A 27,660-nucleotide genomic window follows, 5' to 3' on the forward strand; every position below is an offset into this window, starting at 1 on the left:
TGCAGTTTTTAAAATGAAAGTGTTTATTATTAAGGCAGGAAACAAATCCAAACCTACATAGTCCTGTATGAAAAAGTGATTTCCCCTTAAACCTACTGACTGGTTAGGACAACTTTTCAGTGGTGGAGGAACATCTTTACACAGTTGTAAATCAGCCACAAATGAGGGTTTTTATTTGAATACTTTTGTTTGAATTTTCAGCAAAATAAATCCCCTACCAACACATTCAAATCCACCCACAAATCCACACATCTATTGCATAAACATAGAAACAAAGCAAGTAACAACAAAATAAGTCTTAGTTGACATTTTGCTGAATTGTCTGAGAGTCTTTCAATATGGCATAAGATGGTTGCCATATTTTGTGAAATGTGCTGGCCGAACCAAGCACAACAACCTGAGCTTTGAGACATTGGAGGGTTTTAAGTTCAGACCCTCTGGATTCTGAAAACGCAAAGCACCCCCAGACCGTTACACTGCCACCAACATGTTTTACTGTACACCCCACACTTTGTAAAGCCCTGGTTATTCTAACTGCTCTGATAAGTTTTACATTTTTGTTTGAGCATCACATTTCATGAGAATCCTGACGAATATCTCATTCTGCTTCGTATTAGTCTAATGGACACTGGTCCCAGTTTTGTTACGGCTGCACACTGAATACTGAATACTGTACATGGAAATGGAATGCTGATTGTATGCTGTTGGCAGAAACTAAAGCTAAAGAAAGACAGAAACTTAACTGTGTTTATAGGGATTAAAGAGTGAGAAACAAAATAATCACATGACTGCAGAAAACAAGACTAGATTCCATGCACTAAAACTGTAAATAAACTGAGCTAAAACAATTATCAAAACTACAAAGCAAAACACAACAGGGAAAAAACTCTACGTAAAAAAAAAAATCTATAAAAGCATCGGAGATAGTAGAGATAAATGACAACCTGACTGGGATCCGAAGGATTACAGACATCTGACAATAAACGGTGCTGACAGGTGATCTGATTAACCAAACTGCACATATGGATCAGCTGAGGACATTTGTTTTTCAAAGACACAAGATGTATTAATTTTCAGTGAGGTTGTTACATGATCCAGGTAACATTGGAGCTTATGGTGGGTAAGGAATTCTTCTTGGTTAGAATGGGTTGTTACTCGTGCTGCTGTTGCTTTTCTATTATCTCAAATTGACATGCTCACCTCTGACAAAGTGTTTTTGTTTTTATACCAACACCTACAAGATATGTTTTCCTGTATTTCACTGGATTTTCTGTAAACATGAGACATGCATATGCTAACTTATACTGTGGAGAAGTTGGCAAATAAATCCCATTCTTAAGAGGAAAGTTTCTTGAAATGCACTGAAACGGTTTTATTGCCTTATATGTAACTTTTCTTGTATCTGTTTTTAAATTTGCTACACTATTCAACATAACACCACATCACCATGTATTTTTTAGCTTTTACTTTGCTACCTTTCTGTTGCAGTATGTACTGTGTGTGCTGTGATTCAACACCGCAGCTGAAGAAATAAACAGTCTGCTCAGTCAGACTGTTTGCCAGCACAGATGGCAATGATATAATTTTTTTCTACTGCTGAGAGAAATAAAAGTCACTGGAAAAGAGAAGAACTGTCAGAGTCTTTAGAGTGATGGTTTCCTCCCAGCTGAGAGTAATCGGTGTGAGCTGAACCCAGAATGATTTATCAGATCTGTTGGCAGGAGACACAAGGTGCTTGCCAGAGTGTGGATGCAAGATTCTGATCCATGTCTGAGTGTCTCGTTTTCCTGCCACCAATTTGAGTAACTTGGATGATCCTCTGGCGCTGACGGCAAATTCTTAACATTTTTCATAGAACTGAGCAGACCTTCTTTTGGTCAGACGTTGCTCTTGGTGGAACAGTGTTCATTGGCTGGTTTTTCTTTCTTCATATTTATTTTTGTTGTTGTCATAAGTGAAAACAGATTAATGATTAGCAGCTGTTGCAGACCAAGAATATGCTTGCAGACGTTACAACTTTAAGGTGCAAAAATTCCAGTGTCTCAAATGAAAGTTATTATGGTATGATTCCAATTAGGCCAGAGATGAAAGTGATTATGAGAAGAAGTGAGCACACTGTCTGACGTGGCCTTTTGAGTCACTTCTTCAGCAGGCAGACAGATGGCTGGCTTAGAACCACTGCAGCTCCTGCTAATGTCACTTTCCTGGCAGGTAGAACAGGGCAAAGGCCATTTGTCATGCACTCTTATTTCCTGTTCATAATGTCCAATATTAACACCATTACAATATAGAAAGATGTGGAAAATTCTAATCTCATTACAGTTAAAGATGGTTGATGTTTCTGAAATCAAGGTATGTTAAAGAAGCTACAGTTTTAACACGCTCTGCTCCACCGTTCCTTTGTCTTCAGTTCCTTCTGAAAGAAAGAAAATGCCAGATACTTCCTTTAGATATGTAGTAGAAGTAGGTAATGTTCCATCTGGTCCAATCATCTCAGTTTGCTGTCAGTTGGCTAGCTTAAGAATGGAGAATCTGTTAAAAATCTTTGTTAAAGTCACCTGAGAAACATTTGAATATTAGATATGCACCATGCTTTCCTTTCTTCAGGAAAGGCTGTTTTCAGGTAGCAGTTGTGTCTTTGCAATAAACAGCTTATTTCAGGTTTGGTTCTGCAACAGGACAGATAATCTGCCCATTTAACCAGCTATCATGAGCTTTATAAGCATAAAAGGATTTTACAGAGACAAGAACAGCAGAAACAACAAAATTCTGTGCAACATGCATCATTATGGGAACCTTTAGCTATATGTCAGGTTGTTATTTACAGTCATCATTGCTACTACCAATATTATCCGTACATGTTATTGTCTCATGAGTTAGTTTGTAGCCATCTTTTTTGTGTGATATAATTTATTAGCACAGTGCATTGAACAGGCACATGAATATTACAACAATTTTAATTTCAAATTTTTGATCATTATTGAGTGAGTAGGTAATATATTTCATTAAATTGAGATAAGAGGTAGGATTAAATGTTCACTTAAGTGTTCATTTCTTCCTGCTCTTTTTCAAACACCAAAGTAGTATTAAACTAATTGTTTTGTTCTTGGTTATTTATGCACATGTTTTTCTCTATCCTACTGATTCACTAGTTTGTAAAACCTGTTTGAAATAAATAAATACAAATGCTAATTATGCACGTTGTTCAACTTGCTCGTTGGTATACCCCGCCTCTCACTGTTCTTAGGAAGGAGAAATGTCAGTTAGTCTGCAGTAATACTGGAATACTGTGACATTGTATAAAATACTCTGTCCTTGGTAAAATATTTTTCACATTTCCTTTAAAGTGTACTTATTGTTTTATTGCGCTAATTTTCATAAGCATGTTGTCTGTAAACTTTTAATATATTGACAGTTTGTACAATTTTGATAGTATATTGTACTTTTGAAAAATGTGAATATATTGAATGCACAATGTAAGTTTTTGTCATTCAGAAAATGTGTTGTAATTGATCCTTCTGTGTTCTGTAGCCTGTTGTGTTTGCAGTACTGTAAGGTGTATGGAACATTAATGTATTATGGCAAAGAATAATAATAAAAGACATTAAGTAACTGAAAAGTGTACTTTATTAGCAAACCAAAAGTGTAGCAAGTGATCACACTACTAATATATAAAACACATAATACTTGTATACTTCTAAATATATTTTAAATGTGATTTGATCACAAAAATAATACACTTAAGATATACTAATCAAGCACATTTATATTACATAAAAAGCCGTATACTTAAGGTACACAAAGTATAACTTTAGTTGTTCCAAACAAGTATAGTACATTTGGTACACTTTAAATTGTGATTTTATACAATTACCATTAAAATACATTTATAATTGTTCCAAAATAACACACTTCAAGTATAATAATGTGACCCATAAAAAGCATCACAATTGTAAAGGCCTTGCTTTCTTTGGTCCAATACTGATACTAGCACAATATTTACTGCTCATGAATTTTACATACAACAGTTGACATACAGTATGCAAGTAGATTGCTTAATTTTTTTCTTAGTTTTAGATTACTGAAATGTCTCTCCCCACGAGCAACAGTCAAAAGCAACGTGAAAAATACACATAAAACATTCCATACTTCTCAAAAAATGCTATGTAGTTGCATTTTATGCAAGCTGCAGTATGTAACTGTGACCAGCAGGTGGAGATCTTTTTTTTTTAAAGTGACAAGATGCACCCGAACACAGACTTATCAGTGCACAATATTTTATTTAACAATTCTTCTTTAAAACAGTTTTTAAAAACAAGGCTTCAGGCCCACTACTCGGTCCCTGGAACAAAAGGAACACACAAGGAAAAAGGATGGACAAATTCAATTATTCCAAAATAACATGCAATGCAAAGGAAATTAGTCCAACAAAAAAGAAAACATGCAATCCAAAAGAAATGAGTAAAAACTAAAACAAATTAGTACTTCAATAACAAAACAAACTGCAAAAGAAAATACTTCAAACAGTGGAACAAATTGTTGTCGTCATTCAGTTCCAAATGCCATTCGATGGGGCCAGGGGAGTAACGCCCCGCCCACACAGCCGGCCCAATCCACAACGGTTTCAGTTGAGAGCGGCCCAAACAAACAACAGCAATACAAGACAAGACAAGACAGCAGAGCGTCCAAAGCGCTGCAGCCACAAACACAATCAGGTGCCTGAAACAGAAAACCAATTAACGGTGGATCCAGATAAAAGAAATCAAAAGCTAAATAGAAGGTATCTTACCCAGGGGTGGAAACACAGCCTAACCCGTGAGGAAGCGGGTCAGCAGGTGAGGACCAGACGGAAGCCGCACGCCACAGCAACCCCCAGCTGCAGCCGGTGTTACGTCAATCCGCGTTTCCCCATCAGATACGGTTCCCCCTGCGTCTTCTTGCCGCTCCGCCCCTCCCACGCGGCAAAATACGCTCATTCTCGTGATGAGCACTGAGAAAGCGCGGACGTAGGGAACTACGGACACCGTGAAAGCTCAAACAACATGTTTCGGCAAAGTTGTCACTTTCTTCACGTTTTTGCGGGAAACAAATAGTAATAATACTAATAACAATAATAAAAAATTATAGTAATGATAAATACATATGTCACATATAATTATTATAAATGTATATACGTATGTTTAATTATATATATATATATATATATATATATATTACCATTACCATCTTGTCTGTCTGGATCTGGAAGTCCCACAGGATCTTAGCTCGGTCATTCTCCACCACCTTTGGGGGTGTTCCCCACTTTGATCTCGGGGCTTCCAGTCCATATTCTGCACAGATGTTCCTGTACACTATGCCCGCCACTTGGTTATGTCGTTCCATGTATGCTTTCCCTGCCAGCATCTTGCACCCTGCTATTATGTGCTGGACTGTCTCAGGGGCCTCCTTGCACAACCTACACCTTGGGTCTTGTCTGGTGTGGTAGATCTGAGCCTCTATTGCTCTGGTGTTTAGGGCCTGTTCCTGGGCGGCCAGGATGAGAGCCTCTGTGCTGTCCTTGAGTCCAGCTTTCTCCAGCCATTGGTAGGTTTTCCTGACATCAGCCACTTCAGTTATTTGTCGGTGGTACATCCCATGTAGGGGCTTGTCCTCCCATGATGGTACTTCCAGCACCTTGTCTTCTGTTCCCCATTGCCTGAGACATTCGCTGAGCACATTGTCCGTTGAGGCTTTATCCTTGATGTATTTATGGATCTTGGATGTTTCATCCTGGACAGTGGCTCTCACACTCACTAGTCCTCTGCCTCCTTCCTTACGGCTCGTGTACAGTCTCAGGGTGCTGGATTTGGGGTGGAATCCTCCATGCATGGTTAGTAGCTTCCTAGTCTTAACATCCGTGGCCTTCATCTCTTCCATTGGCCAGCTAATTATTCCGGCAGGGTATCTGATTACTGGTAAGGCATAGCTGTTTATTGCACGGATCTTGTTCTTGCCATACAAGACTTGCCTTATTCGTTGGAGGTATTTGGCTGTGGCTCCTTTCCTTGTGACCTCATCGAGGTTGCCATTTGCTTGTGGTATTCCCAGGTACTTGAAACTGTGCTCTATGTCTGCTATTGTTCCTCCTGGGAACCTCTCTTTGTAACCATCCGACCACACTTGTCTAGTCCGAATGACATCCCAATGTCAGTGCTGTAGATCCTGGTTCAGTGCTTTGTAACCATCCGACCACACTTGTCTAGTCCGAATGACATCCCAATGTCAGTGCTGTAGATCCTGGTTCAGTGCTGTAGATCCTGGTGGTATGGATCAGTGAGTCGATGTCTCTCTCGCTCTTGGCGTACAGCTTGATGTCATCCATGTAGAGGAGGTGACTGGATCGTGGCCTCATTCTTGAGTCGGTATTCGTAGCCAGTCTTGTTGATGATTTGGCTGAGAGGGTTCAGGCCTATGCAGAACAGCAGTGGGGATAGACCATCTCCTTGGTATATGCCACATTTGATGGACACTTGTGCAAGTGGTTTGCAGTTGGCTTCAAGGGTGGTTTTCCACAGCCCCATCGAGTTTGCAATGAAGGCTCCTATTGATGTTGTACATCTCGGGCGACTGTGTGGTCTACAAGGAGTTGGTGTTTGGCTCCTCTGCTGAAGAGCCGGTTAATCCTCCTGGCTTCATTCTCTCTCGTGTATCTCTTTAGGCTGAGGTCAGTTGCTGCCTCGTTCAGCTCAGATGGTTCGTTCATTACTGGGGCTACATACCCAGTCTCTGGGCGGGGAGTTGTAGTTGATAGGCTATATAGCTCCAAGGGTCTTGCCTAAGGACCCACACTGACAGCTCAATGTCACCGTTGTAACTTTTTGCCCCAGCCCCCAGCCTGGCCTCGAACCCAGGTCTCCCAGGTGGAAGACTGGTGACTTACCTATTGAGCTATATTTTTTATATATATATATATATATATATATATATATATATATATATATATATATATATATATATTATATAAAGGACAATGCATTTTGATGTAAAACAAGGAGAACGGTATCTGATGGGTAATATCGAATATTAAAATACATTGCCCTGTTTTTATTTCATAAATATATATATGAATATATATAACAAAACATATATATATACATAATAATTATATATGTGACATATATGTATTTATCATCACTATTATTTATTATTATTATTGTTATCATTATTGTTGTTGTTGTTCTTGTTATTATTAGTTTCCAGCTAAAACGTGAAGAAAGTGACAACTTTGCCGAAACATATTGTTTGAGATTTCACAATGTCCATAGTTCCCTATGCGCGTGCTTTTCTCAGTGCTCAGCACGAGCACGCGCGTATTTTGCCGCGTGGGCGGGGCAGAGCGGCAAGAAGACGCCGGGGGAACCGTATCTGATGGCGAAACGCGGATTGACGTAACACCGGCAACGCCATCAGAGCAACACTGCAGAAACGCACGATAGGTGTAGCACCCAAAAACCAACCATGATCCCAGCCACAGAGAGCAAAACTGCCACTTACGATCGCAGACGAGTCGACCAAACCCAAGCGCTCCGACAGCTATGTAGCCGCCGACCGTATCAACAGTGGGAGAAACAAAGACGCACACACCTCGCAGCGGCCTGCCCAACTATAAAGGCGTTCGCCCCGCCCACCAATCAACGGTGCCCGGTGCACAGAGTGGGGGAGGGTGGAACACCATCCTACCACATAACTTTAATTTAAAAAAAATCTCTCCATATTTGTTAAAGCTGTCACCATGTCGTGACAGTTTGTTATGAGACACATAATCTGTGAAAACAATCGATCTTTTCCACCTCCTTCCTGAACTACTATTGCTAGCTAAAGTAATGCACCGTTCTGACCAAAAGGGTCAACACTGTCTTTAGTTTTAGTTACTATCCAAAACTAATTATCCCAATGTGGTAAATTATGTATTGACTATATTCTTTAATAACTGAAGCCAATTTCACTCAGGCTCAATTAATCACCATTATCTGCAGAATCAATACATTTTAAAAAGTTATACACGAAGGCCCTGATTTGGAGGCAATGTTTGGATCCACAAATATAAGAGGCTGCCCACAAATAGTTTAAATTTCACACAGTTGTATTTTAGTTTTTAAGTAATTTAATCTCAAAACAATAAGGAAAATGTTGCATGTGAAATCTGCATTATGGGGCTTTGGATGACTGAATGTTGTTAGTCAACTTAAGTGATGTAGTACAAAAAATAGTAATTTTCTAAATTAAATAATTACTGCAAGTAACTATTTTAGTAACTATAAGAGCAACTAAGCATAAATAACTTTTGCAGTTTATAGTTACTGAAATTGAGTGTTTCATAAATGTCTCCTCTCCTCATTTAGTTAGTTTTCTGTTTAGAGCTCATGCCACCAAAAAGTTCCACTCTCCTGATTTGTGTCCTTTTCATGTATTGTGGAAAGGATACAACTTTAAAGTAATCCAACTCTGACTTCACTTTCTCAAACTTTGTCAGATTAGAACATCACTATGCTAAGCCCCATGTGGTTAGCAAAAAGAATTTTGCTTAGACTTCAAATATTTGAACACCAATGATCCCCAAAAGTTGTTCTATCTCAAATGAATGTTGCCCAATGAAAATGTCAGACTAATGAAAAGTTTATGAACTACTCCAATTGATTTTATGAAGGAGACTGGCTTCAGATTTTATCTATATATCCCCAAATAATTCAAAAGCCAGATCAAGAATAATTGAGAAAACAAGTTAATAAAAATAATATAAACATAAATAGAAAGGATCTTCTCTGGTCATCTTTTAGAAGTTTGCTGGATCTTCTCACTGATTTCTGTTTTTGTACCTGATTCTTCTTTGGTTCTACAATGTCTGCTTCACTTATTTATCAAGCACAAAGAGCCTAATAGTCAAGAACTTAGATTCTAATAAATAGTTTAATTTCATTTTACAATAAAGACAGGAAAGGTCCATTTACCAATGCACTTCCAGAGGCATGACTTGGTCCAGAAATACTAATATGGACCTGACAGGAAATGAGTTAAGAGTATCTAAAGACAGAGACCCCTTCACTTTAAGATCTTCTCTTTGAAAGATGTCTTACTCCTTGAAAGGAGTTGAAAAAGTTATTTCAGCTGTACATTAAAAACAGGTAGACTAATAACACACCTGTCTAGAGTTGCTTTTGAGACGCAATCAATGAAACATTACCGTCTACATCTATAATGTATGTTATTAATATACATTATTGTATATCAATACATATGTATTGATATTACATAGCAATAATCTCATATGTAATAATAGCACTTGACAAAATGTAATGTTTCAGTTGACTGTGTTCTATGACTTTGTATTTTTATGTTTTTATAATGTAAAGCACTTTGAACTGCCTTGTTGCTGAAATGTGTTATATAAATAAAATGTGATTGATTGATTCTTCTTTAACAGCCATTTATGTGTGATTGAATTGAAAATCTTGTTTTCGGTAAAGTGCCTCAAGATGACATTTGTTGTGAATTACTGGTGTACTAATAAACTGAATTGAATTGACTTTAATCATTAGAGTTTATTAACTTGATCTTACTGAATAATAGAAACATTTCAGACCACCTTATTAGGTTGATCTGGTGGGGGGGTTTTAATCTCTACCCTAATCAACATTCAAAACTTAATCCAAGAGTTGTGAAATGACAACATGTGGAGGACTCCTGCTCTGGGTTCATGATTCAACAAAAAGAAAAAAAATTGGACAAAAATAACATGAATGGAAGAGTTCTAAGTCCAAAACGACTGTTGACTTGTACTGTATATGATGACACCAAAGAGTCTGCATGAAGAAAAACCTTGAAACAAGACTTTGGAGTGGTCTAGTTAAAGTCTTGACTTAAATCCAGTAAGGAGGCCATAGTGCAACAGTGAATTGGTCATTCATGCTGTAGGGCACAACCAGTTCTAAAGTTAAGGGAGCAATTACTTTTTCAGTCAGGATGGCATGGATACATTTTTTTTATTGTTAAATGAATTGGTCATTTTAAAAGTTTGGATGCAATTGGATTATGTTTTTGCGTGATAGAAATGACCTGTTTTATTTTTTGAAACATTAAAGAGTGAAGAAACAAAAACAGAAGAAATGCTGATGAGGTCAATTCAATTAAAAAATACTTTATAATTCTCCAATTCCCTTTACAGACTCCTTACAGATGGTGACGGCTGTGGGCAGGAAGGATCTCCTGTAGCCGTCAGTATTACAGCAAGCCTAAAAAAAACCCTAATCTTTGTTGTATGAGTCTTATCCAGGGGATGCTCAACGTGGTTCTCCGTGTTCCTTAATTTGTTACACATCTTTTTTAAAAACCCTCCTGTTGTCCTCATTTTCAGTGTATAGGGAAAATACATACAAATCTCGGTCATTTTGACCCGAGGACAACAGGAGGGTTTTAAACAATCATCTCCAGAGCCTCCAGAACAGTCTGCAGGACAGAATCACATTCTGGTTTCATCAACAATCATCTCCTGTGTTTTGTTCAAATTCAAGATGAGATGATCGTTTCCACACCATGAGTTAAGACTGTCCACCAGCTCTCTGTACTCAGCTTCCTGTTCATCTTTGATAAACCAGTCAGCTGCTGAATCATCTGAGTATTTTTGTATATGTCAGGACTCTGACTGTTGGAGATCTGAAATGAGCAGGGTGTAAAGGAATGGTGAGAGTACAGTTCCCTGTGGTGCTCCGGTGCTGCTGACCTCCTGATTACACACACACAGTTCTTCAGTCTCATAAACTGGACTGTCTCTGTTCAGTTCTAATTGATGCTGCACCTTGAAATGTGAAATATTTGAGGCAGATTATTTAGTAAATCAAAGGAAGCTTGGCTAATTTGCTAAATGTCTTAAAATACAGTCCCTTACATGTAATTGACAGCTTGGAGGGATTTCACATAAATGCCTCAAAGGTTACAATTTGGCATGTCCTTAAAGTCACCTGCAGCACTTATTTGAAATGAACTCTGCATCATGCATCATGTGTTGCATGCTCACTCACCTGGCCACAGGGTGCACATCCACAGCACAAGAACGTGGTGATAATCCATGAGTTGCTCTCAAGGACAAACAGTGATGAATGGAGTAAGAATAAGCACGTCTCATCCCAGGGTGGATTGTTCACTGTGCTGCTCTGATGGGAGACAGACGGGGCAGAACAGAGTGGAAGAGAAGGAGGAGGGGCTCACACAGACAAGTTCTCTAAATGGCCCTACACTTTACCTCCTCTCTTTCAAAAGTTAGCTTTAATGTCTGTGGTGCTACAAAAACAGGAAACTCCTCCAACTGTCTGTGATTCAGCTCACTGTGCTTAAGACCAGATGTGCCTCAATGTAACCTGTTAAAGGACTTTTTTTTCTTGCTCAGTCTGTGAACAATAGGCTACACTCTCTGAAGGTCTGGTACTCTTATCAACTCCCTAAAAACCCAATTTGCAAAAAAATCCAGTTTGTATGATTTCCCATTTTTAAATGGCATAAAAAATAAATAGATTTTTAAGTTCAGTGCGATGCAAAAGATTCCTGTGCCAGTTAACCTTAGACTGTACTTGAATTAAAATGTGTGAAATATTTCTTATGTGCAATGCATACACTCAGCAGAAGTGGGCTTAAAGTCCTGTCTGAAATGGACAACTATTTTGTAAAATTCACTGTTTGCATGTTTCTGTCCTTCCCTTTGGGTATCTGCTGCTTCTAAAAAGAGCCAAGAGCCCCCAAAAGAAACAACAACAAAACAAACAAACAAACAAACAAAAAATCCAGCCATCAAGTAAATGTTCTGCTGGTCAGAACATTTACTTGACCAGGTTGTCAAACAGCTGACGGTCTGGTCAGTTGTTTCAGATGGACTGAACCAGGTTCTGGTTCTCCTTGAGGTTTCATCCTGTTAAAGGGGACATTTTACTCCCCACTGTCACTACATGCATGCTCAGCATGAGGGATTGCTGAAAAGTCAACAAGACAACTCTCTACTGTCGCTATGTTTGCAGTGACAGTAGACAGGAGGAAACTGCTCGCCTTCCTTAGATAAATCTTTTTAAACTCCTTTCAGTAATGAATTTGACTTACTGTATTGCTTGATACAATCAGTTGGAATGTATACACCAGTAGTGCCCAAAGTTGAGGGCCACATCCTGCATGTTTTAGTTCTGTCCCTGGTGGTAGGTAGTAACAACTTCCTCAGCCATGTCAGCATGAAAAGACTTTCTTGTAAAGTGCCTCAAGACAGCATTTGTTGTGAAATGGTGCAATATAAATAATTTGAATTGAAATTGGATAAGCACCTGATATTTTTCCAAAGGAACTTATGTCACATATCATTCTAGCTTGTCAAATGTCAGCACATTCTGACATAATGTAAGTAGTATCCATATCTTTATTATATTGTTGTTATATTAAAATTATATTTTGGTAACTGTATTAATTTCTTCATAACTGAGGATACCCCCATAATTTTATGTTCCTTATGATCAATTATGATAAATAAAAAATATATCTTGTCTTATTTGCTTCCATAAAACACAGCAAGCTGCATGTCATGTGATGTGATGTAGATGATGTCGGCCACTTAAGGGTTTTAGACACTTAAGCCTAGTGGCAGCATGTTGTTTGTCAAAGCAGAATTTGCAAAACATTTCTGCATAAGCTGTGAGCTTTACTGGTCTCCAGGAACGACTTTGCTTCTGCCAGTGGTTGACTTGCTTGTAGACTGGTCTTGCTTGTCCAAGGTCACCATCTTCTCTTTCCTTTCCAGTTTCTGCAAACACAAAACACAGAACTGATTACAAACACATGTACAGCTTATAAGCTGAACTTACATATTACTTCCACCATTTCACAGTTCAACAGGCATCACTCAGGTCACATTGATGCTGCCTGACATGTGCTATGATACATTTACAGTTTTTCTCAATCGCTTTAGTGCTTTTCTCAGAACAGAATTGAAATTCTCAAAACTACTTGATCAATCTTTAATTCACTGTGTCACTTGTGTACAACGGAAAAAAAACAGTTTCTCATTTCTGTGAACAAGTTGCAAATGCTTTTGTACATCCATGCAAGTGATTATGTACAATTTCCTGCGTTTCCTTGTCATTCTGAGGCACTGAGATATTCACTGACAAATATTTACCTTTGAGAGATAAACTACAGATTTTGAGAAATAAACTGGACTCTGTAGGGAAACCTTTTTTTATTAATATTTTTATTAGGAGGAAAGGAGACATTACAAGATACAATTTAACTACTAATGACACAGTATGCCACATAGTACACAGTTTCAACTGTGTACTATGAAAAGATGGACATCTTTTCTGTTGATGTCCATGACATCAACAGAAAAGACTAAACACGGGCACAAAAGAGGTATCGAGTGTACAGATGGAAAAAGGCATACAATTCACCTACTATGAGTATTTTTCTTTTTCATACATGACTGAACAGGACAAAACATATACACACCTAATGAAAAGATGAAAATTAAAAAGGGGTGGGGGAATGGACAGGTGTGGGGGAGGTGCAGTGGGCATCACTCAGTACGGGAAAAGAGACTGAAGAGAGTAAGAATGTCATGAAAGAATGCCATAAGTTATAGAATTTAGAGTTGCTTTTCCCTACATGTGTAGTAAGTGTAAATTTTAACGTTATCACATAACACATAGTGTGGTCTCACCTGTTTAGTTGGTTGTACCTTGGGGTACCGGGACATGTGTTGTAGCAAAAGCTCCGTCTTCTCCCAGTCACTCAACCAATGCTCCCGGGAGAACACAGACTTATGGAATGCAAGTCGCTGGTACATGGCCTGATTTTGCCCAGGGATGTCCTTTTGCTTCCTTTTGCCAGCATTCGAACTGGGGATACAGAAAAAAGTTTAACAAAAGAGTTATTTTGTTTCCAATTTGTTCTCCAAGATGTCCCCCCAAAAAACTAACCTAAAGAAAAAAAGCATCAGGTAGCACCTATATGTAAGGTTATAAAGAGATTTCACTTAAGAATCATTAACCTGTTCTGGATTCTACATAGCCCATTAGTGGACTTTTTACATATTAATCCATTCACATTATACACTATATTGCCAAAAGTATTTGCCCACATAGTGTGATGAGGTCAAAAACTTCCTGCAGACTCAATCACTACAGACCTCCAAACTTCACGTGGCCTTCAGATTACCTCAGGAACAGACCGCAGAGAGCTTCATCCAAATATCACCAAGTGCAATGCAAAGCATCAGATGCAGTGGTGTAAAGAACGCCACCAAAACAACTCTAGAGCAGTGGAGGCATTCTCTGGACTGACAAATCATGCTTTTTCATCTGGTAATCTGATGGACGAGTCTGGGTTTGGTGGTTGCCAGGAGAATAGTACTTGTCTGACTATATTGTGCCAAGTGTAAAGTTTGGTGGAGGGTGGATTGTGGTGTGGGGTTGTTATTCAGGAGCTGGGTTTGGCCCCTTAGTTCCAGTGAAAAAACTGAATAGGTCAGCATACCAAAACATCTTTTACAACTCCATGCTCCCTACTTTGTAGGAACAGTTTGGAGCTGACCCCTTCCTCTTACAAAATGACTGTGCATCAGAGCACAAAGCAAGGTAAAAAAAAAGACATGGATGCAGAGTCTGGTGTCTCCACACCAGACTCTGCATCCATGTCTCCAGAAGCAGGATTTTATAATTGTCTTGAGTTATGCTTGACTGCTAAACAAGCCTCCTGTCACTAGGTAGCAGCAGTTCAAATGAATCAATATCCTGCCTGTTCAAGCCAGTAGAAGAGGTAGTCTACACTCAGCTGAGCATAACTGAGAGCTCCGTTAAGACCAAGCTCGGATGTTTAGAAACATAGACATAAGAGTAGACCCCGCATTGGCTGCTCCGACGCAGGAAATATGGCTGCCATCTTGGAGCGGTCGTCTCTCCTACTTTGCTCAAGCAAAACAGCAGAAGATGCCTTGCAGCAAGAAGGTTCTGGGTTCGATTCCCGGCCCCGGTCTTTCCGCATCGAGTTTGCATGTTCTCCCTGTGCATGCGTGGGTTTTCTCCAGGTACTCCGGTTTCCTCCCACAGTCCGAAAACATGGCTGTCAGGTTAATTGGCCTCTCCAAATTGCCCCTAGGTATGAGTGTGTGTGTGCATGGTTGTGTGTCCTGTGTGTCTCTGTGTTGCCCTGCAACAGACTGGCGACCTGTCCAGGGTGTACCCCGCCTCTCGCCCGGCACACCAGCTGGAGATAGGCACCAGCAACCCTCCCGACCCCACCGAGGGACAAGGGTGTAAGAAAATGGATGGATGGATAATAAGCCGGTCACCTTGTTACCTTTGCCCGTGACGCACGACGCAGTTGCCTCTCGCGCAGTGAGATGAGGCGGCTAACTGTGGAGCTCAACGTTGCGAACGTTCCAGATTACAGAACAGTTTTTGGTGAATAAAAAAAACAAAAAACGTTTTTGGTGAATAAAGTGGAGTAGACTTGCTACTTGTCAGATGACGGAAAACGCTGAATGTATCGTTTCGTTTAAAAATAACTCACCCTGAATTACCATGTTATATATAATGAATGTAATAAAAGTGTGTCATTAATGTAGGGGACAAACTTCCAGAGCTTAAGTTTAGTGTCTGGTTCGCAGAGTATGAAGTTAAATTTGTTTCCCAATTATTCAATGAAAAAAAACTAACCTCAGTTAAGTCAAATAAAATTGTAATCAAAACTTTTGGAATTGTAATGATTCCTTTTTTAAAAAAACAAAACAAAACAAAGTTTTGTTTAAAATTTTTTTTTAATTAAATAACTCATTTTTACCAAACATAAACATTTATTTCCACAAATCAGAAATCTTTTGTTGTGATTTTGGGCCCTGCCCACAACTCATGTGAGAATCACAAGCAAAACTTTGAGTCACAAACAAAAACTTAGAATAGCAAGAAATGATTTCTGACAAGCGCAAATAAGTTTGTTTTGCAAATAACAGAAATTAACTTCATGAGTCAAAAATGTGTGATTTAAATTTTTTAAGCAAAACTCGGTAGGCCTTTCTCATGGTGGCAAGCATTAACGATTCAATTTTTGCTTTTGTCTTTTTGATGCACCTCTGATTTCCTGAATGGACCATCTTCATCTCCACTGCAGCAAACAGGCAGCTCTTTTTTATAGATTACAGTACACTAAAAGGTTGCATTGTGCCCTTGTTTATATTTTTAATAGTGTAATTCTGTAAAGACAAAATATGTCTGGTGGTCTAGCTCTGATTTACATATCTTGCTAAATTGCGGGTTTGAATATTGCAATACTTTACTATAACAAAGTAGACCTGCAGAAAGAAATTACTAATAAAATATCTTACATATGCATAGTGTTATGCTCTATAGAGATGTTTGTTAGCTATGATTGTATATCTCACAATTTTGTAATTTATCATTGTTTATTAATTTCTGAAAGCTGAGTGGCTTTGTTAATATTCTGTCCTAGAATGAGGTTAGATGTGCCCCCTTTTTTTTTTGAGCACCTGCCCCTTTAGTGGTCTCTGCACGGCCCTGCTCAGCACTGAGGGATATTGTTCGGATCGACGGATTATTGATGTGAGGGCTCGACAGGCAACGTTTCACAAGTATGACGGACATATTATTGTGTATATTTTGTGATTAGAATATTACTTTACTGTATTTATGTCAACCGGTGAGATACCAGCTAATATTAGCTCAGTGATTCTTGAGAATAGGGACAAAATGGGTTTTAATTTTCCCATAAATTTTTTTTTGTTATTTCTCAACCTTATGTATGCAAATATGACAAATAATGTTTTGGAAATGTAAAGATGCTAAGGAACAGGCTCCCAGTTGCAAATTTTTTTTTAAAATTACATTTTTAATTGACCTGACCTAGAACGTTGTCATCACCATCTGACAAAAATAAATAAAAAATAATTTTTAATGACCTTTTTAGTGATATTTTTACTCATTTTACAGACAAATGCTTCTCAAGAAACAAAATAAATATTATTTAAAACAAAAAAACAACAAAAAGTCCATCTGACGGAGTTGACACTGCATGACGGAGTTGACAGAACTGAAGGTGGTGAGAAACTAGTAAGTAAAATTAAAAACTTGATACATATGAAGTAATGCAATTTATGTAAAATACATTAAAATGAATTAATTACACATGTAAGTGAGATTTGACAAGAATTTCATGAAAAGAATCACAAAAACTCTGATGGAGTTGACTTCTGACAGAGTTGACAAAATGCCAAACTACCTCAATTTATATAATGTTATTCTGAAGGAGGCCATATTGTAGCTCTTCAGGTCCATGAAATCTTTACATTTGATCAAAATTAAGCTTTTATTTCACAAAATTTCATCAAAGTTTTGTAAATTGTCAGTTATGGCGTTGACACATCATGGTTTTGACAAACAATTTAGGAATAAAAAGAAGAAAAAACTAGAGAATAACATAAGCTAACCAGAGCTAACTAGCCCTCTTAGCAAAGAAAGAGAAAGGAAGTGGTCATGGGGTCCTCAGAAGTTCTGGTGCCCCCTAATAATGCCTGATTTTTTTACATTCTTTTAATTTCTGACGGTGTTGACAAAAACTAGGGACAAATTTCAATGGAGTTGTAAAATATATAAAAATTATTTTTAATTCAATTTATTGATACTTTTCTAATTATTTATATGACTACTTATACTTAATTGTCATAATATATAATTTTAGTATTTCTTTAATTGTTTTAAACTATTATAATGTATTCAGTTCTGCTCCTGGACAATGGCTTTTACGGACATCATCCACCAACTACAATGTTTAAAATAAAAAAATATTCAGCAAATACCTGGAAAATATACATTGTTGTGCTCACATGACCCAGGTTAGTTTAGTCAGATATTTGAAAAAATTATATTTTGTGTATATTTTATTCAAATTTTGTGCTTTATCCATAGGATAATAGGGACCTGTTTTTTCCCTATTCTCAAGAATCACTGAGCTATAGTGCTTGGCGTAATGCCGGAGTTCAGCCCCGCTATGAAGGCTAACTGAGATTCTGTAAATATTAAATAAAAAATTCATTATTCTCTAACACTGAATTAGATTATCTGACACAAGTGAGTACCTTAGAAATGAAACAGTGTAACATATATTATAAAACTTATATTGTTATAAGTACTATAACAATTATAGTACTTATATTGTTATAAGTACTATAACAATATAAGTTTTCTAATATATGTTATACTGCACCAGCAAAGTTTACAAGGTGGTATAGACTATTATGTATATGTAATTCTTTCACTCTGTCAAAAGTAAGACACCTCCTAAAACTTTGATTTTTGTTTTGAAGGTTTCCTAAAGACACGATGTGAGGAAGAAGTGGGAACTATCTTTAAAGAGAGACAGATTTACTGCAGCATGGATGAATCTCGCATCGTATTTTGGACTCAATCTCAGCTGCTGAATCACTGAAGCTAGAACTCGTCAGATGGAAAACAGTCAATCAATAATATATATTAGGCTATACCTGTTTATATGTATATTTATATATACTTATATAAATATATAAAAAAATCTAATATGTTATTCAGTATTATTTGCGTCAGTTTTAATCATTATTTGTGTTTGTATATTCGTATAAATATGTACTGATATTACTTAAGAATTTATTAAATAAATTATGAACGGTTCTGTGCTTTGTAAAATGCTCATCATACTTCAATATTACATCAATATTAGAAAACAATAGAATTTCTATTCTATTGTTTTCCTCACTAAGCATATTTAAATATTCTGAACTATGTATCAATACAATTAAATAATACAAGTGTTTATAAATGTAGCTTTGATAGCTGTTTGACGGTTAACGGTTTTCATTAACAAAAATGCGTGTTATGATTATGGGATTAAATATGCAGATACATCATTGTGCCTGACAAACACATAAGGCTGAGTCGCTAAAAGATGGCTGCCCTAAATCTCATCAGCTACAATAGGCGAGAGCGGTCCACGAGGCGTCTATTCTTATATTATGTCTATGTTTAGAAACTTATCTACCGCCATAGAGGATAGATGAAGAAGTTTGTGACAGTGAAAAGAAAAACCACAGCAGAGGTTAGTAAAACAAGTATGACAGAGTTTTTGGGCCAGACTAAGATTTTATTTTTAACTACAAAAAAAGTCATAAAATTACGAGAACAATGTCATATTACAAGAGTAGATACTACAAAGTATTTAAAAGACGAGAAGAAAAATGTAATTTTAAATTTTAATAAGAAAAAAGCTTTGATAGAATGATCAAAATATGACATTACCAGCTCAGCAAGTCGTTCTTTGAAATAACAATTCTTTAATAAATAATTGTTTATTATTTAAAGCGTCTTAATAGATCAGATTAGTTTCTGATATGTTAAGATTAAATATTTCCTTATTTGTAAAAACCAACTATAACTTTACAAGACCCTAGGTGTTCCTCTTTTTGGCACAGTGTGGTGTTGAATTTTCAGAACTTTTTTTAAACGTTATTCTTGTATCATTACAACTTTACTGTAAATAAAAGCAAAAAAGCAACAACAACAAAACAAATAAACAACAAACACTCTTAGTCTGGCTCTAACCCCATTGTAAGGAAATAACTGTAGCATTCAGAAAAAGCCCAAAACATACAGTAGATAAGGCGTATTTTCTGTGAAAGTAAAATATCCACTTTTCATCTCTTCTAAAAAGCTGGAATAAACAATATTGTTGCAAATTTTGCACAAAATTTACCTTTGAAACTATATACCTTTTGAAAAACAAGCTGAAAAAGAAGCAAGATAATAAATTTCTATTGTAAAAATGTACGTCAAAGTTAATTAAAATCACTTATCATTTGCACTTTTTCTCTATTGAGAATCCCACAGACTGAGCAGTCTTGAGTTAATAAACTGAACTTGGAAATTGTTTAGAATCTTAAAACAATAAAATGACCTATTACCTCTCATTTCAGTTGTTTTGATAACCAGGTCATTTATTGGTGGAGCCAGTGTGATGTACAGATAAATTATTAAATATTCTCAGATTCGCAATGGTATTTCAATTTGGACAGGAGTCAGGGGATGTGAACAAATGTATTATCCTTAGGGGCGACATGACAGAAAATAATTGGGAAACACTTAAGAAGGTGAGTGAATACTTTGGGCAATGTAGTGTATAAGGTATCAACATCTTTATTATATTCTTGTTACATTGATATTACATTTCAGTTAACTGTATTTATTCATTCATAAATGAGCGTACCACCGTAATTTTATGTTCTAGATACAAAATGAGCAATAAAAATATTATGTCTTGTCTTATTTGCTTCCATGAAAATAAGTAAAAAAGACTGGTGATGTCTTATCTACTGCATGGGATGTGATGTAGATTATGTAGGCCATTTAAGGATTTTAGACACTGAGGCCTAGTGGCAGCATGTTGCTTGCTTAAAATGTCAAAGCAGAATTTGCTAAACATTTCTGTATAAGTTGTGAGCTTTACTGGTCTCCAGGAACGACTTTGCTTCTGCCAGTGGTTGACTTGCTTGTAGACTGGTCTTGCTTGTCCAAGGTCACCATCTTCTCTTTCCTTTCCAGTTTCTGCAAACACAAAACACAGAACTGATTACAAACACATGTACAGCTTATAAGCTGAACTTACATATTACTTCCACCATTTCACAGTTCAACAGGCATCACTCAGGTCACATTGATGCTGCCTGACATGTGCTATGATACATTTACAGTTTTTCTCAATCACTTTAGTGCTTTTCTCAGAACAGAATTGAAATTCTCAAAACTACTTGATCAATCTTTAATTCACTGTGTCACTTGTGTACAACAGGAAAAAAAACAGTTTCTCATTTCTGTGAACAAGTTGCAAATGCTTTTGTACATCCATGCAAGTGATTATGTACAATTCCCTGCGTTTCCTTGTCATTCTGAGGCACTGACATATTCACTGACAAATATTTACCTTTGAGAGATAAACTACAGATTTTGAGAAATAAACTGGACTCTGTAGGGAAACCTTTTTTTTTTTTAAATTAATATTTCTATTAGAAACTCCTTGAAATGCTAACAGAGATAATTGCTGCTGCTGCCAGTACTGAATATGAAACCACCAATCCGACTAAACCAAGACTGGACCCTAAACAGCTGTTACCAGACCGGACACAGAACTGTAGAACTACTTACCAGATCACACAGTCCGACCAGAGGTAACTCCAATAAATAATGTAGAACTTTTGAATCTTGTCTCCTTCTTCCAGTAGAACTTGCATGTGCCCTTATTACAATTCAGTTTTCCTGGAGTATTATTCCAGGCTGGTTTCTTTCACTCATAACCTTAAAGACAACCCACCCCAGGCTGCGACAGTTTTATTTATGAAGCTGAAGGTGGCAGCAGCAGCAGCAAAACACCAGCTCCTATGGCCAACTGTCCTCTTTCTCCGTTGGTCCCAGTCATCATCTCTTGTGATTTCTAGATTCCCATTGATTTCAACATATTCTGGTTAAATTTGAAAAGTTGTTCAGTTTCCTACATGTGTAGTCAGTGTAAATTTTAATGTTGACACATAACACACATAGTGTGGTCTCACTTGTTTAGCTGGTTGTTCCCTGGGGTACCGGGACATGTGTTGTAGCAAGCGGTCCATCTTCTCCCAGTGACCCAACCAATTCTCCCGGGAGTATACAGACCTACGGGATGCAAGTCGTTTGTACATGGCCCGATTTTGCTCACTGATGATCATAAGATCCTGCTTCCTTTTGCCAGCATTCGAACTGAGGATACAGAAAAAAGTTTAACAAAAGTGTTATTTTGTTTCCAATTTGTTCTCCAAGATGTCCCCCAAAAAAACTAACCTAAAGAAAAAAAGCATCAGGTAGCACCTATATGTAAGGTTATGAAGAGATTTCACTTAAGAATCATTAACCTGTTCTGGATTCTACATAGCCCATTAGTGGACTTTTTACATATTAATCCATTCATATTATACACTATATTGCCAAAAGTATTTGCCCACCCATCCAAATAATTAAAATCACTTATCATTTGCACTTTTTCTCTATTGAGAATCCGACAGACTGAGCAGTCTTGAGTTAATAAACTGAACTTGGAAATTGTTTAGAAACTTAAAACAATAAAATGAGCTACTACCTCTCATTTCAGTTGTTTTTAACCGGGTCATTTAATGGTGGAGCCAGTAGGATGTACAGATAAATTATTAAATATTATCAGATTCTCAATAGTATTTCAATTTGGGCAAGAGTCGGGGGACGTGAACAAATATATTATCCCTAGGGGCGGCATGACAGAAAATAATTGGGAAACACTTAAGAAGGTGAGCGAATACTTTGGGCAATATAGTGTATGTGGTATCCATATCTTTATTGGGGCCTGCATAGCAATGCATAGGGAGAGCAGTGACTGCCTTGCCAGTGAAGCAAGGCAGTCACTGCCTCCATGCATTGCATGGCAGGCACCTATTGTTCCACACCCAATAGGATGTCTCTTAAGTTTATTTATTTTTCTTCCATCACCGTTAATGTGACTCGTACCGCTGCGTGCACCCCCATAAAAGTAGTATCAAAACGTCCGGATCCATTTTCAGTGGGATTCGGAGTTACCATGGCAACATAAATTGCGAAAAAATGAACAAAGAGCAAGACTGAGTATCACAGAATCAGGAATCTTTCTCTCTGACACACACACAGCACGTGGATTTCTGACTCCAAAACTATTTTTAACTTGCCCTCATGGGCACAAAAATCGCCCTATTGCTCTGAAAGTCAGTCATGACATTGATGCATGCCTGCTCTTGTAAAATGTTTTCGAAATTTTTCTAGGGGTTGTAGTTCTCTGTAAAAGTGCTTCAGACTTCAGATCAGTGTCTCACAAAGATAGGAACTCTTTCTCCACCATTCTGTTTGACACAGAGACACAGCCCAGGTGCAGGTCATTAATTACCATAGCAACGCAGCCTTGATGCTAATGTTGAGCTTCAGAATGCTTTTCATACTTATTAGCTATGTTTAGTATCCTGAATGGAGTAAGTCTATAACACACAACATGTTAGTGATACCCCACATGCTACTGATAGCATTCATGCTATTATTAGCATTTTGGCAAATTTTAACTTATGCACTAATTTTAACATACAGCATGGCATACGTCCATGTTACTCAACATGCTTGTGACTCTCCACATGCTGTTGAGTACATTGCAGCTTTCTTTAGCATTGATGCAAATTTTTGGCATCAGAACGCTGGGTTCCAACCGACGGACACACTTTGGCAGGCCCCGGTTAAATTTCTTCAAGAATTTTCTAGTTGGGGCCTGCCATAGCAATGCATAGGGAGAGCAGTGACTGCCTCTATGCATTTCATGGCAGGCACCTGTTGTTCTACTCCCAATAGAATATCTCTTTATTCTATTATTCTAGTGTGACGTAAAAAGTGAAAAACGAGCTAAATTTCCAACTGTCGAAACGCAAAGTGTAACTGACACCAACTGCTGCTCCGTTAGAGTGAGAAACGGAGTGGATTTTTGACCCCAAAATAATTTTGAAATCGCTCTCCTGCCTCCAAAATTTGTCTATTGGCATGAAAGTCGGTCATGACATTGATACACATGCCTGCTCCCGTAAAATGTTTTCAAAATTTCTCTAAGGCTGACGGATTTCTGTCAAGGGCTTATGGTTTTCTGTTCAGGTGCTTCCAACCAATGTCATGCAACAGGACAAACTCATGCTCTGACCCAATTATATTTCTGAAAAATGTCAGACCTCAGCACGCACAATCTTTGTCTCATCGCTGTTATTACTGTGAGTGAGGTGGAGATATGAATCGCGGGAATATCGGAGATGACAAATAGCCCTCTTATACGCTTCAAACAGTTTTTGAATATGTATAACGGTTCCTGAACGGGAAGGAGTTGTTTGAAGTGCTTTTTTGTGAGAAACAGGCTGGCTTAAACAGAGAATTCTCTCCCGCTCACTCACAGCTGCACTTGGCAGGGGATTAATTATCGTAGCGAGAGAACACAAAGCAGGGCAGAGGGCCTGCTTAGGACTTCAAACACGCCATCACTGTAGTTCTAACTATGGCCAACTCTCAGTTAAAACAGAGGGCGGAGGAGCATGTCAGAACTACAACATGTAACTGACAGTTGTCAGTTACTAAAGAGGAGGACTTAGCTGGCATTCAGAACGACTTGTGTTTTGAGCATTATATAACTGCTTTAACACAATCACTATTACATATGGGTTTAGTGTGGCCATATCAAATGAAGCTTACTGAAAATTTTAAAATAAAAGCCTTGACAATTTTTACATCATGTAATTGCTCTATTGGGCATTACATAACTGGTTTTACCAGACCACTGTTACACATGGGATTAGTATTGCCATTTCAAATGAAGGTTACTAAAAATTAAAAAATAAAAGCCTCAATAATACTCTCAGGTAAGTGCACCGCCATAATATTAGCCTTTATTAGAATTTTCTTTTGAGTAGGGTACTGGCTTGCACAGCAAGCATTAGCAATAGCATTTTACCTAAAATAAGCTACTACCTAATTTTCTTACTTATTAGCCATTAATAGCCATGTTTAGTATACTGAATGGAGTAAGTCAATGACAGACAACATGCTAGTGATGTCCCACATGCTACTGATAGCATTCACGCTTACATTAGCATTTTGACTAATTTTAGCTTATGCATTAATATTAACATAATGGATGGTGCAAGTACAGCTTAGTCAACATGCTTCTGACTCTCCACAGGTTATTTACTACAATTTAGCTCATCTTAACATTGATGCTAATGTTGAGGATCAGAACGCTTTTCTTACTTATTAGTCATGTTTAGTATACTGAATGGAGAAAATCAATGACGGACACATGCAAGTGATGCCCCACATGCTACTGACAGCATTCATGCTAAGATTAGCATTTTGGTTCATTTTAGCTTATGCACTAATTTTAACATGCTGAATGGTGCAAGTCCATGTTAGCCAACATGCTTTTGATTATCCACATAATCCTCTGTAATGTTTTAGCCAAGCTTAGCATTGATGCTAATGTTTAGCATCAGAACACTGCATCAAAACCAGCGGGCAAACTTCAGCAGGCTCCCGTTAAATTTCTTCAGGAACTTTCTAGTTAAATTCTTGTTACATTAATATTATATTTCAATTAACTGTATTTATTCATTCATAACTGAGCGTACCACCGTAATTTTATGCTCTAGATCCATAACGAGCAATAAAAAATATTATGTCTTGTCTTATTTGCTTCCATGAAGTAAATAAGACTTGTGATGTCTTCGCTGCATGTGATGTCATGTAGATCAGTGGTCCTCAACCCCCGGTCATAGTGCAGCATAGAGGTGAATTGGTACCGGGCCGCGCAAGAAATAATTAAATATTTATTATTTGAGTCTGGAGGATCTTTTAATTTGAAAATCCTTTAACCGGATTCTCTCGGTTACTTGCGCGCCAACGCTGAGTCCACAAGCAGCAAAATGAGTAAGAAATGGATCAGATGTCTTTGGAAAGTTTCTTTGCAAAGGGGAAAAGGCCCAGAGAAGAGACAGCAGAATGGATTTATCCTGGACCGGTAGGTTAGTCCCAGATTACAAGCCCGCTCTGCGTAACATGCGGCGACCGGCTGCTACTGAGGCAATGAAGCTTCAAGCTGCTTCGCCACGTAGAAACCAAACAGGCTGTGGATTTAAGCAACACTTCATGTGTCATTGTCTCTCGTCACTCCCTGATGGACCGTCTTGTTGCAGAGAAACAAGCTCAGGGCTCCCGCTAGTCATTATCGTGAGTTAAAATTTTCACGAAAGTAAAATGTTTGTTTTTGTGGTGCATCTGTATCTTATTTTGAAGGGATATGTAAGCTTTACCATAGCGACCAGTCAGAGAGCGTTTGGGCAGTGGTCGAGAGGAGATGAGTAGAGCTTGAGTCTTAAGTCTGGTTTAGATGGCAAGATCTAAGAATTGTCGGCCGATTCTCCAAACCTCTGTGACCACAAAGCTGATTAAAGTACAACAAGTTTGATTGGTTTGTGTCTTCAGCCACACGGCAGGAGCAACACGAACCGATTCCAGTCACGAACATCCCAATTCCAGAAGAAAATCCACAAAACTCCCAACATAGCATACGGGAATTTAGAATAACCAAACACGGATGACGATGTAGAAGCAATAATGATAGTTTGTGGACTCATTTTAAGAGTTAAAAGACATAACAAAAGGAAAAAGGCAGTGGATAAAAGACGGCGGGAGCAGCCGCTCTATTTGCTGCACTATGATTTGGAGGTGACTATGCTTTTTCATAGTTAACATTTTAAACTGAATAAACATAATAAACATATATAATAATGGCATTTACATAATAATAAACATTTCCACATATCCGATATCCACCGGACTTATCTGACGATTCACTGCCCCCCGACCACCCGGGCCGCAGCAAAATTTCCAAGTGTTGACCAGTCCGTGGTAATAAAAAGGTTGGGGACCACTGATGTAGATGATGTTGGCCACTTAAGGGTTTTTGACAGCGAGGCCTAGTGGCAGCATGTTATTTGTTTAAAATGTTAAAGCAGAATTTGCTAAACATTTCTGTATAAGTTGTGAGCTTTACTGGTCTCCAGGAATGTCTTTGCTTCTGCCAGTGGTTGACTTGCTTGTAGACTGGTCTTGCTTGTTAAAGGTCACCATCTTCTTTTTCCTTTCCAGTCTCTGCAAACACAAAACATAGAACTGATTACAAACACATACAGCTTATAAGATGAACTCCGTGGCTAAAAAATTTATATTTTGTAAACATTTACAACTTATTTAGTAAGTTCACAGTTCAACAGGCATCACTCAGGTCATTGATCACCTCCCATGGCTGCAGCCTCAAACACGTCTTTCCACATGGTGTTTGTCTATTCTTTTGGATGGGCTGTACTAGAATGTCAGTTTCCTTCCTGGGGGACTAATAAAGGTATTCTTGATTCTTGATAATATGCCAGGCATATTTTCTATACATTTTTATTTGATGTTTTTTCTGAATCTGTCCTGAACTGATAAATTGCTGCCAGGTGAATCCTGACTTTACATCGGTAAATACGTGAAGCATTAGATCAAGGAACGATCAGTTTTCTGAAATAGTTCAGAGGTATGAACCATCAACTTGCAAGTACATAGTGCTTATAGCCAGAGCACAAAACAATGTTACATTCCTGATAGTGGAAGGACAAAGATTGCGATGGGATTAATAGTGAGAAAGAAGAAGAAGAAGAGCTTCTGCACATTGCATAAAGAAGGCTGCAGCACACTGCATGTACACTTTTCCTTGTGATTGTCATATGTTCCCATTTCTCCTCTAAGATTTTTTGTGTTCTGCAGTGCTCTTTTTTTCGTTTTTGAATCAAAATGACATGGTCTGTCAACACATTACAATAACAGCATAAATGTGAATCTTGTCCAGTCTCTTGCAATTGATCTTCCACAATGACAATTTACAATACCTTTAGCGTGTGACTGGTGTAATTTTAGATAATGCCACTGTAGTGAAGGTCTTCATTACTTGGCTGTACAACACTTAAAATGTGTG

At 37.7% G+C, this 27,660-nt stretch overlaps 2 protein-coding genes across 6 annotated transcripts in view; both read right to left on the reverse strand.

Moving 5' to 3' along the window:
• Positions 1 to 11,745, reverse strand: part of LOC103465763 (integrin alpha-11-like) — a 117,241-nt gene extending 105,496 nt beyond the window's left edge. The window contains exon 1 of one of the 5 annotated variants that reach the window (XM_008410892.2): positions 11,055 to 11,733. In XM_008410892.2, the coding sequence (XP_008409114.2) occupies positions 11,055 to 11,103 (49 nt within the window). In that variant the 5' untranslated portion in view covers positions 11,104 to 11,733. Of the gene's footprint in view, positions 1 to 11,054 lie in introns of all 5 variants that reach the window. The other 4 variants (XM_008410891.3, XM_081607636.1, XM_008410895.2 and 1 more) reach the window with 4 other exon arrangements.
• Positions 11,746 to 12,685: 940 nt separating this feature from the next.
• si:ch211-284k5.2 (uncharacterized) overlaps positions 12,686 to 27,660 on the reverse strand; it is a 29,926-nt gene continuing 14,951 nt past the window's right edge. Inside the window, exons 5-9 of the mRNA XM_008410890.2 lie at positions 26,701 to 26,798; positions 21,647 to 21,830; positions 20,548 to 20,645; positions 13,724 to 13,901; positions 12,686 to 12,808 (exon numbers count right to left, since the gene is read on the reverse strand). Of these exons, the coding sequence (XP_008409112.2) occupies positions 12,707 to 12,808; positions 13,724 to 13,901; positions 20,548 to 20,645; positions 21,647 to 21,830; positions 26,701 to 26,798 (660 nt within the window). The 3' untranslated portion in view covers positions 12,686 to 12,706. The remainder of the gene's footprint in view (positions 12,809 to 13,723; positions 13,902 to 20,547; positions 20,646 to 21,646; positions 21,831 to 26,700; positions 26,799 to 27,660) is intronic.

The sequence above is a fragment of the Poecilia reticulata genome, chromosome 6, assembly GCF_904066995.2.
Source record: "Poecilia reticulata chromosome 6, P_reticulata-male-v2, whole genome shotgun sequence".
Classification (NCBI taxonomy): Eukaryota; Metazoa; Chordata; class Actinopteri; order Cyprinodontiformes; family Poeciliidae; genus Poecilia; species Poecilia reticulata.